This window comes from Heptranchias perlo, chromosome 8 (assembly GCF_035084215.1).
Source record: "Heptranchias perlo isolate sHepPer1 chromosome 8, sHepPer1.hap1, whole genome shotgun sequence".
NCBI lineage: Eukaryota > Metazoa > Chordata > Chondrichthyes > Hexanchiformes > Hexanchidae > Heptranchias > Heptranchias perlo.
In genome coordinates this window covers 5,892,607-5,907,945 of record NC_090332.1, presented here as the reverse complement: position 1 = coordinate 5,907,945, position 15,339 = coordinate 5,892,607, and the positions used below count along the sequence as shown (strand labels likewise).

The 15,339-nt window shown below is 47.6% G+C and overlaps 1 protein-coding gene across 1 annotated transcript in view; it reads right to left on the bottom strand.

Moving 5' to 3' along the window:
- Positions 1-2,340: 2,340 nt before the first annotated feature.
- Positions 2,341-15,339, bottom strand: part of txlnba (taxilin beta a) — a 29,632-nt gene continuing 16,633 nt past the window's right edge. Inside the window, exons 4-10 of the mRNA XM_067988561.1 lie at positions 13,835-14,005; positions 12,756-12,950; positions 10,752-10,871; positions 9,192-9,266; positions 7,116-7,208; positions 5,400-5,495; positions 2,341-3,316 (exon numbers count right to left, since the gene is read on the bottom strand). Of these exons, the coding sequence (XP_067844662.1) occupies positions 2,447-3,316; positions 5,400-5,495; positions 7,116-7,208; positions 9,192-9,266; positions 10,752-10,871; positions 12,756-12,950; positions 13,835-14,005 (1,620 nt within the window). The 3' untranslated portion in view covers positions 2,341-2,446. The remainder of the gene's footprint in view (positions 3,317-5,399; positions 5,496-7,115; positions 7,209-9,191; positions 9,267-10,751; positions 10,872-12,755; positions 12,951-13,834; positions 14,006-15,339) is intronic.

Here is a 15,339-nt window from a genome sequence, read left to right as displayed (position 1 = left end):
GATTTAAGGAATTAAGGATTTGAGCACTTAATCTAGGATGACTCTCCAATCTAACATTGAGGGAGTTCAATGTTGTCAGACGTGCCACCCTCCGGGATAAGATGTTGAACTGAGGTCCTGAGTACCAGTTTAAATGGATGCTAAAGATCCCACAGCACATTTTGGAGATTAGGGAGATGTCCTGGAGACCATGCCATCCTCAACCAGACTCCCACTGACAACAGACTGACTGGTCATTTGTCATGGCTATTTGTGAAGCATTGCTAATACTTAACAACAGCACTTCAAAAGTAATTCATTGCATAAAGTGTTCTGAGATATTTTAACCTGTTAAGATGTTATATAAATAAAGATCCAAAAGGATAATTCCAACATTGAATCTTCCCACTGTGTTTATAGTGTCACTAACACAGAGGGAATCTTCCCGTTGTGAGTTTTGAACACCATGAAAAATAATTACTGGGTGAGAGGGTTTTTGGGTGCGATCCAATTTCTAGGCCAATCCGTTTTTGCTGGTGTTGGTTGAGGGATAAATACTGACCAGGACGTTGTGAGCACCTCCCCCGCGCTTCAAAAAGTGCTGTGGGAACATTTACATCCACTTAAGTTCTTTGTGTTTAGATAAGTGAGGTGTGACCCTGCCGGGAGAGAGCATGAACTTCCCAGTAGTTTCAGTTGGAGAGTCTTAAACATGGTGATGGGTTCTGAGTGCGTCAGACACCCGACTGACCAAAACAAAAACGTGCAACTGTCCAGACAGCTCGCAAAGCTGGGAGGTCAACGAGCCAGCAGGGGGGTTATTGGTGCTCTTCTGGGCCCTCCGGGTTGAGTGAGCGTCTCGACATGGCTGAAAACCGCAATGATACCTCTGATAGTCTAGGGTAGAGCTATAGGGGAGCAGGAGTGGCTGGAATTAAGTATATGGAGAGCAGGATTACTCCATTTTCAGTGGCAGATGTTAACAGCGATCACTAATGGGCAGTAGACATGCCTGGAGACAAAGTGCTGTTTGGTTTGATACTTGATTTTACTTCATGTAAGAAGGGATGTGTGTGTCTGGTATAAATTATACACAGTAATGGTCAATTCACGGTCATTGGTAGCACACAGGATTCCACCTATAGGTTAAAGTCAATACCTCAGTGCTGATGGGAAATTTTAAGGGTTCCAAAGAATAACTCCAGTAGGAGAATCCAAAGCAATCATCTTAGAACTGGAGCTAAACCCATTTAAATTGAATCCAGGAAAACAACCTCTTTACAGAGTGTTGTGAGAATGTGGCATGCACTGGTCCAGATGCAAAGTCAGTTGAGATGTTTCACAAAGGCCGACAGGTACTTGCTTGGAAAGGAAGGGGATTGAGGGATACGGAAAAAGCATCGGAAATTGGAGTAAAGAAATGGAGGTGCCATGAGTAACAAAATGGCAGAACAGGCACAATGGGTCAACAGGCTTACTCCTGTTCCTATGTTAATGTACCTGCAGGAAGAATGGGTTGTGCCTTCGCATTTACTGGCAGTGACTATTTCTTAGCTGCCTCTGGGATTGTTTTATTTTTAGAAGTGAGAACATTCCCACATTTGCTCAATCCCAGTCCCCAAACAGCGGGAGGGAGGGAGATGTAGGAATGGTTGCAAATAAACGCAGGAAATGCTGAAAGTGGTCGATCAGCATCTGAAAGAGAAGGATAGGCCAACGTTACAGACGGTGGCCTTCAGTTCAATTAGTAAAATGCCTTTTCTCTTTTCGGGTGCTGACTGACCTGCTGTGTATTTCCTGCATTTCCTGTTCTTTTCAGATCCTCGACTACAGAGACAATTGGGCTGAAAACATTGGAGTGTGTACGTTGTTCCTGCTCTGACTTTCTCCATCCTTCAGTGATTGGAGAAGAGCAGACATTTGTGTGACCTAGTCCAAAGTGGGTGTATGCTTCTCATGGTTACTACTCTGGCAGAGGTTGCACCAAGACAGCAAGTTGTGCACAAACCCCTTTCCCCTTCCGCTCGCGCACCACAATCATGTCTTTGGGCCAATGGTGTTGGCGCCCCGCTGGAAGGGAAAAATTAGGGCCATGGGTATTCTTTCACTCACAGTGTGAAGAGCTTCCACAATGCTCACCGGTGAGTTGTGAGTGCGTCTCGGATGTGAAAGGTCCTCCGTTACTAATCGCTGAGATATCCTAGACCTAAATGTCTGTGTTCATGTCTAGACCAACAAAAGATTGCACTGCAGAAGTATAAATTAGCTTGGATAACAAAGTGTTACTTAATATAAGCTCCTCTTCTATCATATTGTTTAGTTTGACTCTATTTTTTGCTATGAAGAAAGAATAACAAGGAATAAGGAGATATTTTCATTTCACTGCACCAAATATTGGAAAACAAATCCAACCCCTTAATAAGAAGTCTTAAAAACCAAAATTACACTGTCTTGTTGCACTTCCCATTCAGTCAACTGCATCCATGTCAGTGTCTTCTGTCCTCTCCGCCATGCCCGCCTGACTGGGAGTTGGTTCTGCTGCGGAAGCTCCTGTTTCACGTGCAGCACCTGGAACTGGAGCTGAAGCTGGACCTGGAGCAAGAGTAGGGGTTGAACTGGGAGCTGAATCCGGAATTGGAACAGGAGGAGGAGCAAGAGCTGGAGCCAGGGCTGAAGCTGGAGCTGGAATTGGAGCTGGAGCCAGAGCTAGAGTCGGAGTCGGAGTCGGAGCCGGAGCTGGAGCAGAATCCAGTACTGGCACAGGAGGTGTAGCAGGAGCTGGAGATGGAACTGAAACAGGAGCTGAAGGTGGAGTTGGTGCTGAAGCTGGTTTTGGAGCCAGAACTGAAGGTGGAGCAGGAGCTGGCGCTGGCAGAGAAGCCTTGTCTGGAGTGAGAGCTGGAACCGGTGCTGGAACCAATGTTTCTGTGACACTGCTTGGCCCTGTCTGGTTATCTTGTAGTGGGGACCTTAAAGTCTCTGCAATAGGCAGTGGACTTTGTGCCTCAGAGGTGTCATGTGAAGCCTTGTCGTCCTTCATACCATCATTGTGGAGGGGCTCTTCTGTGCAATGTGCTACTTTGAACACCATGGCCAGGTCTTGCAGGCGGCTTTCTCCCAAAGCGGGAGCCCCCATCGTATCTGCTCCTATCTCCTCCCCCTCCTCTTCAATGCTCCCTGCTTCATCTGCCTGGGATTCTGCATCATCCGCTATGGTGCGCACATTCACTATCCTCTTGTACAGCTCTGTCCTTTCCTCCTGTAGCGCTCTGCAAAGGTTTTCCAACCTTTGGATCTTCAGCTGAAAGCACTCGTACTCCTTGGCTCGCATTTCTCTCTGTGAAAGAAGAAGCCAGAGTAAGAATCATCGAATCTTACAGCACAGCAGGAGGCCATTCGACCTATCGTGCCTGTGCCGGCTCTTTGAAAGAGCTACCCAATTAGTCACACTCCCCCAGCTCTTTCCCCCATAGCCCTGCAAATTTTTCCTTTTCAAGTATTTATCAAATTCCCTGTTGAAAGTTACTATTGAATCTATTTCTATCGCCCTTTAAGGCAGTGCATTCCAGATCACAATACAAGGGAGAGTTCTCACCAACACTGGGCATCTACTCCAAGGGGGCTGTTGTACTGTAGGTACCTGGTTCGAGACCAGTTTGTGCTACGTATTATATGGAGCCAGCAGGTACGAGTTATACTGCCAGCTCTGTGACACTCTCTGCTCAGGCAAAGCAGAGCTCTGTGCATGGACCCTGCCCACACCTCACCTTCAGGAAAAAAAATGGCACCTTAATAGTTTTCTTTGTCAGCTTTTCAATGTCACCAGGTATCTGTTCTAATACCCGGCTAGGCTTTGCTTTGCATGCACTGCCTTGTTGAAGATTGTATCCTCCCACACACCATGAGCAACTCCACAGGACAGCAGGTGTCAGCTGTGGCTCAGTGGGTAGCACTCTTGCCTCTGAGTCAGAAGGTTGTAGGTTTATAGTCCCACTCCAGAGACTTGAACACATAATCTAGGCTGACACTCCCAGTGCAGTAGTGAGGGAGTGCTACCCTGTCGGAGGTGCCGTCTTTTGGGTGAGACATTAAACCGAGGCTCTGTCTACCCTCTCAGGTGGACGTAAAAGATCCCACAGCACTATTTCGAAGAAGAGCAGTGGAGTTCTCCCCAGTGTCCTGGCCAATATTTATCCCTCAACCAACAAAAAAAACATTATCTGGTCATTTATCTCATTGCTGTTTGTGGGACCTTGCTGTGCATAAATTGGCTGCTGAGTTTCCTACATTACAACAGTGACTACACTTCAAAAAGTACTTCATTGGCTGTAAAGCACTTTGGGATGTCCTGAGGTAGTCAAAGGCGCTATATAAATGCTAGTTCTTTCTTTCACTAGCTCTACAGGAATGGCCAGGCGATTTTGTCTTGGCTGTTTCGGTTCATTCCACAGAACCTCGAAGGCTAAATAGAATGTTAAAATGAATGTTCCCAATTAAATGCAATTTTTAAAACATTCATTCTCAGGATGTGGGCGTCGCTGGTGAGGCTGGCATTTATTGCCCATCCCTAGTTGCCCTTGAGAAGGTGGTGGTGAGCCGCCTTCTTGAACCGCTGCAGTCCGTGTGCTTTGTAGCGATCAACCATTCTTGTGGGACTGGAGTCAGACACAGGCCAGGCCGGGGAAGGACGACAGGTTTCCTTCCCTGAGAAACCAGTTGGGTTTTTCCGACAATCCGACAACTTCATGGTCACTTTTACCGAGACCAGGTTTTTATTTCCTGATTTTTTTTTAAAAAACTGAATTCAAATTCACAAACAACCCTGGGAGCACGTTCTCTGGATTATTAGTCCAGGCCTCTGGATTACTAGGCCAGTAACATAACCAGTACACTACCCTACCTCATATCCATATATCTCAAGATGTGGATGCTGACAGATCTTGGCCTTATGATTTAGGATTTATTGACCAGTGAGGCAACAGGTGTAAGAACAAACGGAACCAAACCATCAGGCCCATGATATTCAAACTGGACAAACCAGCGAATAAGAAACGTAGGGCTTCCTGGACTGGGTTCTCAGGTCTTGTGGGCTACATGTGACCCACGGGACTTAGTTTGGACACCCCCCTGCACTAGTATGTTCGAAATGAAATTTTGTGGGGTGGGTTGGAGGGGTGTGGGGTGGTGGGGGTGGGGGGCATTCGCCTGATCTTCGAGTCTCCCACACCGTAACTCCAGCATGGGAACCACCCTAAAGGGGAAAGTGGTGGAGACCCGGCAATGGTGTGCCCAGCTGTGTCAGAACACTGCCGAGTTCCGCTCTTGGAGGCGATTGAACTGGCTGCTCTGCCAACGAGAGCGAAGCTTTACAAGCTGGAATTGGTGGCTTGCCCGTTTTCATTGGGTGGTTGAACCCTCACCTCCTCAATCATGTCCAGAAGGGCCTTGTTGCAGGACTCCCACTTGTTCTTCCACATCATCGTCTCCTTTTCAAGTTTCTTCATCCTCTTTGTCATCTAGAAGGATGCACAATAACATAAGTGTTACATCTTAAGAAACATAATGTTAAGTGTCAGCTTGGCTCAGTGATAGCATCCTTGCCCCCAGAGCCAGATGGTTGTGCGTTCAAGTCCTGCTTTATGACTTGAGCTCTTAATCTAGGCTGACTCTTCATCGGATATTAAACCAAGGCCTGTTTAGGTAAAGGAAGTAAAAGATCCCATGGTACCATTTGAAGAAGAATGGGGCAGTTGCCGATATCAATTTTGTTCTTCAACCTACTCCACCACAATAGATTAACTGGCTATTTTCTTCATTGCTAAGACTTTGCTGTGCACTTCAAAAGTAATTCATCGATTGTGAATCACTTTGGGATTTACTGAGGGTGTGAAGCATGCTATATAAATGCAAGTTCTTTCTTTCTTTAAGAAATATCAATAGACCATTTGGCCCAACAAGCTCATTCCCTTTCAATAGATCAAACACATCTATCTAATTTGATCCCACGTCCCTCAATACCTCCTCTCTCCAGAAATGCATCGGATTAGCTCTTCAACAATTTATAGTCTGCTTCAATCCTTGTGAATTATTTCATGTCTGTGAATCCTTGGGTGAAAAATGTTCTGCCTGACTACCTTCTTATTCCGAACTTCTTCATTTTAACATGTATCCCCAGTACTTCAACCCTTTACCATAGTGACCAACAACATCACTACTTCGATGGTCAGAATGCTGCTACATATCTTAAACCGTTAAGCAACCCACAGAAAAGAATACATTGTGAACGTAGATACCAGAGCATAAACGTACCACCATGGCAAAAATGGTGGCATTTAAGTACGGTGGCTCGGTGGGTAGAACTCTCTCCTCTGAATCAGGAAGGTTGTGGGTTCAAGTCCTACCCCAGAGACTTAAGTACAAAACCTAGGCTGACACTTCAGGGCAGTACTGAGGGAGTGCTGCACTGTGGGAGGTGCCATCTTTCGGATGAGACATTAAACCGAGGCCCCGTCTGCCCTCTCAGGTGGATGTAAAAGATCCCAGGTCACTGTTTCGAAGAAGAGCAGGAGAGTTCTCCCCCAGTGCCCTGGTCAACATTTGTCCCTCAACCAACATCATTAAAATAGATTATCTGGTCATTATCACATTGCTGTTTGTGGGATCTTGCTGTGCGCAAATTGGGTGCTGCGTTTCCTACATTACAACAATGACTACACTTCAAAAGTACTTCATTGGCTCTATAGCGCTTTGGGATGTCCTGAGGTCGTGAAACACGCTATATAAATGCAAGTTCTTTCTATAAGTGGGGTTCCAGAAGCAGAATGTTCCTGATTGTCCTGGCCCCAGGGGGAATGTGCATGATGCTCAGCTCATATCGTGGACCCTCACTAGCAGTGAGCGTGGTAGCGGACGTAGGACTCTAGCCCACGATTTTCTGATCTGCGTTTACTGCCAGGGAGGCTTTGCACCCGAAACCTCCCAAAATTACTCCCCCCCCCCCCACCCCCCCACCTCAACCCTCCCAATTTAAGGAAGTCAAAGTCACACGAAAATATACACTGATCCCTCTTAATCTTGCTAGAACTGAGTGACCTGTCGCTGCCCCGCGATCGCTCGAGCGATTTCAAGTAACTGACCTTTTCCATGTCCTGTTTGAAGCTGCTGAACGTTTCGTTGCTTTTCGACAGTGTCCCCTGGAACTCCTCGAACTTCTCCGAGTACAGCGCGAGCTGGAAATAGATCGGCATGTACACGTCAGCTCTGGGAATGGGCTTTCCTGTTATGAACTGTTGTTTAGTGTTGGTTCAGTGGACAGCTCTCTCACTTCTGAGTCATGAAGCCACTCCAGTGGCTTGAGAATATAATCCACACTGGACATTTTAATTCAGTACTGAGGGAGTGCTGCACTGTTAGAGGTGCCGCCTTTTGGATGAGACGTTAAACTGAGGCCCCATCTACCTCTTCAAGTGGACGTAAAAGATCCCATGGCACTATATGAGGAAGAACAGTGGAGCTCTCCTGGTGAGCTAGCTGATCTCATGTAGTTACACCACTCATCTTCCCAGGAACCAACATGTTTGACACAGTATTTGATCATCTAAATCCTAGTGAAGAGATATCCATCCAGCTGTGTCTAGCTTTTATAGGTCTTACCAGGAACAGAACTAACGAGGTCTGTTCCACGATGTTTGGGAGGGAAAGTAATTTCTACTGATCTCAAATCTTGCTTGAGGTTTCTTAATTGTGCCTCCTAGTTCTTTGTTCACTGTTTAATCCTATTACATTTACACTGTCCGCCTCTTTCAACATAATAAAGACCTCGATCATGTCCCCTTTCATTTCACTTAAGGGTTAGGGAGAAAGTTGTAGGGATTTAACCGCCCTGGAAGGTTTGGACACTTCCCTCAGAGACTAAATAAGTTGGGTGAACTTCATGACCAGTATATGGTTGATGGGCTGAACAGCAATATTGCATTCTACACTTTTAGGCTGAATCACGTGTGCTGTTAGTGACAAACACATTAATGCATTATTTTACTAAACGGGTTTAAAACAGGAAATGTGATAAAATAGCAGAGAAATATCTTGTAAGTGGACATAAAAGATCCCATGGCACTATTTGCAGAGGAGCGGGGTCCTGCCAATAATTATCCCTCAACCAACATCACTAAAACAGGTTGCCTGGTCATTATCACATTGCTGTTTGTGGGATCTTGCTGTGTGCAAATTTGCTGCTGCGTTTCCTACATTACAACAGTGACTGCACTTCAAAGAAAGTACTTAACTGTCTGTAAAGCGCTTTGGGACATCCTGAGGGCATGAAAAGCACTATATAAAAGCAAGCCTTTCTTGAATTTCCTTAAATAGTCTGTACTTTATGTACCCACAATATATATTTTTTAAACGTAGTTGAATTGTTGCAGTGAATTGCCCGATGCAGGTCCACAGTCCGATGGTGATTATGAATTTTTTTATACAGGAGATAGCAATGGAGTTGGGACATGGATTTCAGAAACTTGTTCACATAGAGCCACATAGTGGACAAAGCCTGTAACTACTTTGTAACAGTTGACATAGCAAAAATTGGATGGGAAACGTTGATATAACTTACAATGGTAAGAGCTGACACAAAAGCGTGACCAAAAATAGTGACAACACAAAGTAAGTAAGTGCAGAGTTTGTCTTGCCTCAACCTTTGAAGGTTGTAAATTCAAGTCCCACTCCAGTGACTTCAGCCCAGGATCTAGGCTGGCACTTCAGCGCATTACTGAGGGAGTGCTGCACTGCCAGAGGTGCCGTCTTTCAGATCAGGTGTTAAAATCGAGGCCCCCCTTCTGCCTGTTCATATGGATGTAAAAGATCCCACGGCACTATTTGAAGAGATCTCCCCGTGTCCTGGCCAACCGACCATCATTAAAACTGATTAACTTGCTGCCATTTATGTCATTGCTGTTTGTGGGAGCTTGCTGTGCGCAAATTGGCTGCCGTATTTCCCTAAAATGCAACAGTGACTGCACTTCAAAAAGTCCTTCATTGGCTGTGAAATGCTTTGATAATATGTAGATGATTAAAACAACCCACTGATTGTTAGCACTACATCTATCAACGTGACTTCCAGATGGAAATCTTGTACCCTACCATGCATATGTGAGGAGCCTATAAACCATTCAGCACGCCCTCGCTGGCACACCATGCAGTCTCCCTCAAATCACCTGGGCCTTCATAAGAGTTTCTTGTTCCTTCATGATGTTGGTCTGCATCTTCCACTCAGCTGCTTGGTTCAGTAGCTATTTGAAGAGAGAGAGAGAGAGAGACTGAGAACGATCGATTTGGTATTAATAGCAACTTCTCTTTGTAAAAAAAAAAATGTATTTCAGGCAAATTTCTGCCCTCCCAGGAACTGTATTGAACATACGAAATTGATGGGCAGAAAAAGACCAGCTGGTCCATCAAGCCTGTCCCAGACCTCACGATGGCTGGAGCATCCTGACTAGACCGATCTCTGAATCATCCTTATTCAGAACTCCGTGGCATATTCAATGCAACCACTAGAGTTCTGAGCACACCAACTGGTGACTCAGTAACTAAAGGGGATATATTCAAGATCATCACCAAAAGAATGAAGCGTGAGGCTAGGAGAATGTTTTCTTTAAGCACAGAGGGTTGTTAGAATATGGACAGCCCTTCCAGAAACACCAGTGGAAGCATCAATATTTGAAGAAGAAGCAGATGAAGAATTTAAATGGGTATGGGGAAAGGTTGGGAAAACAGGACTAAGGGGACAGCTCTTTCAAAGGGCCAGTGCACATTTCATGGGCCAAATGGCCTTATTCTGTTCTGTAAAATTCAATGATAAAACAAGAAGAGTCACACTAAACCTTTAATGTTCTTGCGTCTTGCGGCCACAAGAAAGGTTTCTCCATGACAACATCACTGACCCAATCATTCAAGCTCGTAGTAACTACTATATGAGCCAGTGGTTGGCTAATAATTATATACCAATTGATAAACCAATGGTTGGCCAACAGTTATATACCGCTAGATAAACCAATGGTTGGCCAACAGTTATATACCGCTAGATAAACCAATGGTTGGCCAACAGTTATATACCAATAGATAAACCAATGGTTGGCCAACTGTTGGAGGCCAATCACTAAACCAATGGTTGGCCAACAGTTATATACCAATAGATAAAACAATGGTTGGCCAACAGTTATATACCAATAGATAAACCAATGGTTGGCCAACAGTTATATACCAATCGATAAACCAATGGTTGGCCAACAGTTATATACCGCTAGATAAACCAATGGTTGGCCAACTGTTGGAGGCCAATCACTAAACCAACCGTTGGCCAACAGTTATATACCAATAGATAAACCAACGGTTGGCCAACTGTTGGAGGCCAATCACTAAACCAATGGTTGGCCAACAGTTATATACCAATAGATAAACCAATGGTTGGCCAACAGTTATATACCAATAGATAAACCAATGGTTGGCCAACAGTTATATACCAATCGATAAACCAATGGTTGGCCAACTGTTATATACCAATAGATAAACCAATGGTTGGCCAACAGTTATATACCAATAGATAAACCAATGGTTGGCCAACAGTTATATACCAATCGATAAACCAATGGTTGGCCAACAGTTATATACCAATAGATAAATCAATGGTTGGCCAACAGTTATATACCAATCGATAAACCAATGGTTGGCCAACAGTTATATACCAATCGATAAACCAATGGTGGGCCAATACTTGCATATTCCCTTTCTCGCTGGTGCCGATCCTCGGCTTCCTTCATCAGCTCCTGTGCCTGTAGGAGCTTTGCATCCAACAGTTGCTGCTGCAGGTCCCTGTGCTTGAAGACCTTTTCAAAATGCTGCGGAAAGAATGAGACGCACACGCACACGAAACAGTGAACAACTGCGTACTGGAGAGACCTAAAGAAGGGCTGTGGCCGGCTGAGAGCCATTGCAGAGCCGTCAAATCCAACCCTAGTTTCCCTCCACCTCGGAACCTTTGATCAACTTTTCATTAGGACATCTACTGGTGCGGGGCCGGCGGAATTACTGGCAACAGGCAGGCCATGGGGAGGGGGTGAAGTTTTGCCGGGCGTTATCAGTGTGTGGACACTCAACGCCTTGGTATGAAATTCCTTCGACTGCTAGTAAAGTCAGGGGTTTGTTTATCGGAAGCAGTGCGTGTGGTGGGAGAGAAATTCCGCAGGGGTTCTCCTGACCTCCCGCTGTAACTTCAGCGGGATACTGGTGGAAGCCATGTGGGAACGGTGTGAACGGCCATTGATGCTGTTTCAGGATTACCCTCCCCCACCCCAGCTGGGACTGCCACTGGCCGCCCCTTCCCCCCCCCCCCACCTGCTGCTCGCAAATGGTGGTGAAGGGTGGGGGAGGGGTGGTGGGGGGATGGGGGGGTGGTTGGCGGAGGGGGATCAGCCGACTTCCCTCCCTCCCGCCCAGTTACCCCCCACTTCCCGTCATGCGGAAGGCGTGGGGTAGCAGCGGAAACGGCTCTGAGATCAAGGAGGCAGAGGACTTAGTAGCGACCGCCTCTCCCTCCAATCTTGCCCCCCCCCCCACCCCCCCCGCACACCTACCTGCCTCGGTCTCTGCCGAGGTCAACAAGGCTGCAGCTTCCCTGGTCTTCGAGGCTCCTCTGCCCCTTTAAATGCCCGTACGCCCCCCCCGGTGCCGCGGTGGTGACGGTCCAGTTGCACCGCTGCTAGGATTTGGCGGCTGGGGCTCCCTCTTGGCGGTGGGAATTGCCCCGAGGAGCCTGCATCTTCAATGACCCTCGGCCTCGGCCCAGGGGAATGGGGCAGAGTCAGAGGGGTGGGCGGAAGTCCTGCACGGCCTCCACTCTGCCTCGAGGAGGAGAAGCCAGCCCATCGAATCCAGAGGTGGCAAAAGTGTGGATTAGAGTTCGAACGGCAGTGAGGGTGAGACAAGGGTGGAGGTGGGCGACAGTAAGCAAAGAGCGGGCAATGAATGGGATGGAATTCCAGGCAGACTAGTGGAGGCAAAAACCCTGGACCTTCGAAGAAACCAATTAGTTGTACACTGCAATGGGAGAGAGTTCAGGGTCTTTTCCTGTGGAGGATCCAAGATGGGCCAAATGGCCTTCCTCATCGTTAACTATCTTAAGATCTTGTGCCTGCTCCTCCACGCACTCTGCCACAGGTCAGTGAAGGCTGAGCCCCTCCCTCCCTGCCCCCCCCCATCCCCGCCCGATTTCCCCATTGTGTCACAAATCCACCTCATAACGTGGTCATGGATCTCGCACGCTGGCCGGTGGAAGCCCCTTCTGTTACGTACCTAGTACCTCGGCAGCCAGCGTTAGAATTGCTCAGGACACATCTTACACACCACAAACCCCACCTGAACACTGCCTGCACTGGTGGTGGGGGGAGGTGGGGGTGTGGTGGGGTTACCAACCCTCCAGGATTGTCCTGGAGTCTCCAGGAATTGAAGATTAATCTCCTGGCCACTGCTGTGAGCAAACACCAGGAGAAAAACCCTAGGGACATCGAAAAAAATGTATTTTTATTCATTTTCTTTGAACCCTTTAATTTATTAGCTATAAAAAAAAAAATTGGCGATGGAATAAATAAAGGCTGTTTGGGCGGGGTAATTGAGATCATGTGATGAAACCTCCAGGAATATGTCCAACCAGAGTTGGTAACCCTGGTTGGTGGGTGTACTCGCAGAGGCTCCACGTGCCAGGGTTCCCCGTCTCCGTTCTTTACCTCCTCCCGCGCATCGTACTGCTCGATGATGGTTTTCAGTCTGCTGGTGAGATCGGTGTTCTCCTCGCACAGCTTGACGTTGCGCTGGCTGTGCTCGTCTATCTGGGCCTGGATGTCGATCAGGGTGTCCTGAAAATGTTTGGTCACCTCTTTGCGTTTCTCCTCTTCCTCTCTCGCTCGCTGCAGGCTCTCCTCCTGCTCAGAAGAGGAGAAACAGATTGCGTTCAATGACAAAGGGAGAACGAACGAACGAGAAACAAAGAAAGAACCAAAGAGAAAGAAAGAACGAAAGGAAGGGGAGGGAAAGAACGAAGAGAAGGGAAGAACGAAGAGAAGGGAAGAACGAAGAGAAGAAAGAGAAAGAATGAAAGAGAAAGAAAGAAAGAGCAAAAGGAAGAGAAGGAAAGAGTGAACGAAAGAAAGAACGAAAGGAAGAACGATCCTCGCCTCCTCTTTGATTAGTTTCTCTTTAAACTTTGAAGTCTAACACCCAATGGGAAATCTTATTTTGGGAATGGTGGGGACTGGGAGCCCACATATCATTATTATATCGAGGGCCTCCAACCTCCACCTGTATGATCCAACCCCCTCCCCCCATCTGTATGATCCAACCCCCTCCCCCCACCTGTATGATCCAACCCCCTCCCCCCACCTGTATGATCCAACCCCCTCCCCCCACCTGTATGATCCAACCCCCTCCCCCCACCTGTATGATCCAACCCCCTCCCCCCACCTGTATGATCCAACCCCCTCCCCCCACCTGTATGATCCAACCCCCTCCCCCCACCTGTATGATCCAACCCCCTCCCCCCACCCGTTTGATCAAGTGCCAAGAGCTCTTAAAGTGCTACTACCCTCATGGAAAACTATTAGGCGATCGATCCCTTTCCCCCTTTCAGTAGACGAGTGGCTCAAGTGAGATGTGTCAATGAGATTTACACCATCGTGTTGTGCGTTTTGCCAAATCACCATTTAATTCGTTTACACTTTTTTAATGATGGCGAGGCCCCTTTAAGCTAGCAGTCCCCCCTGCCCCCCCACTACCCCCCTGCCCAACCCCCCCACCCCATGCCACTAACCTTGAGCGTCTTGTTGTGTCTCTGGAGCTCTCGGCAGAGGCTCTCGAGTTTGCTGCGAGCCAGGATGGCCCTGCTGTGCTCACACTGCAGATGGTCCTTCTCCTTGGCGATCTGCGCCTGCTTTCTCTGCAGCAGCTTCCTCTGTTTCTGCTCGCCGCGAAACTCTTCCAGCTGCGCAGACAACCATCAGTGAACATCTGGGGAACACCTGGGGAACACCGCCCCCCCCCCCCCCACAGTGACGCAACGCTACCCACGCGGGATTCCCGCCTCGCGTCGGTCGTCTAAACGCTCCCGCCTTCTGTAAGCAAACTAAAAGTGCGTAGCACTGTGAATCTGTTCTACATCCAAAAAGATATAAGAAATCGTAGAACTGAACCGTTTAAGTTTCAAGCTTTAAAACCACTTTCAAAATCCCCTGAGAAGAAAGGAATTGCATTTATATAGCGCCTTTCACGACCTCAGGACGTCCCAAAGCGCTTTACAGCCAATGAAGTACTTTTGAAGTGTAGCCACTGTTGCTATGTAGGAAACGCAATCTGCGCACAGCAAGATCCCACAAACAGCAATGCGATAATGACCAGATAATCTGCTTTTTTTTTTAGTGATGTTGGTCGAGGGATAAATATTGGCCCCAGGACGCCGGGGAGAACTCCCCCCCCGCCACCCTGCTCTTCTTCCAAATAGTGGCCGTGGGACCTCTCCACCTGAGAGGGGCAGACGTTTCACCCCTTCTCTTTGAGGCTTCCTTACCCTAAATTATTTTTTTTTTGCTCCTCTCTTTTACTTTTTTTTCCCCCGCTCTGTACGCTGCTTCCGAGATATTCTCCATGGACCAGTGTTGTGGTTGAAAATGCACGGTGAACGTGTGGAATTATTGATGACAAACAGCTGCAGTTCCGTCATGGTCCTAATGGTGGCACCAGCGAGCTTTAGCAGCCACTGATGCGCAGTGGCGCCCTCCAGCAGGAGCTCGATGGTACTGCAGGCCCTCAGTGATCTGGAACCGTCAGCAAATCCTGGATGCCATCCATTGCGCGGGCTAGAACTTTGGCAAATAATTTTGTGACCGGAAAAAAAAAAGCCACAGATATTCCGATCGCGCGAAACCCTAAATCGTCAGCCTTGGCTCGGTGGGTAGCACTCTCGTTTCTGATTCAGAAGAAGGTTGTGGGTTCAAAGTCCCGCTCCGGGCACATAATCCAGGCTGACACTCCCGGCGCAGTACTGAGGGAGTGCCGCACTGTCGGAGGTGCCGACTTTCAGACAAGTTCTTAAAGTGATGTCCTATCTGCCTGCTCAAACTGAAATGGGAAGTCATAGAATTAGATATTTGATCTTCTAAACCATGAGAGGAGGGGGTTGGATGGTGGCTGGCAGCTTGGCTACTCGGAGCACTCTCACCGCATCTGGGTCAGAAGGTTGTAGGTTCAAGTCCTGCTCCAGAGACTTGAGCACAAAAAGCTGGGCTGACACTCCCAGTGCAGTACTGAGGGAGCGCCGCA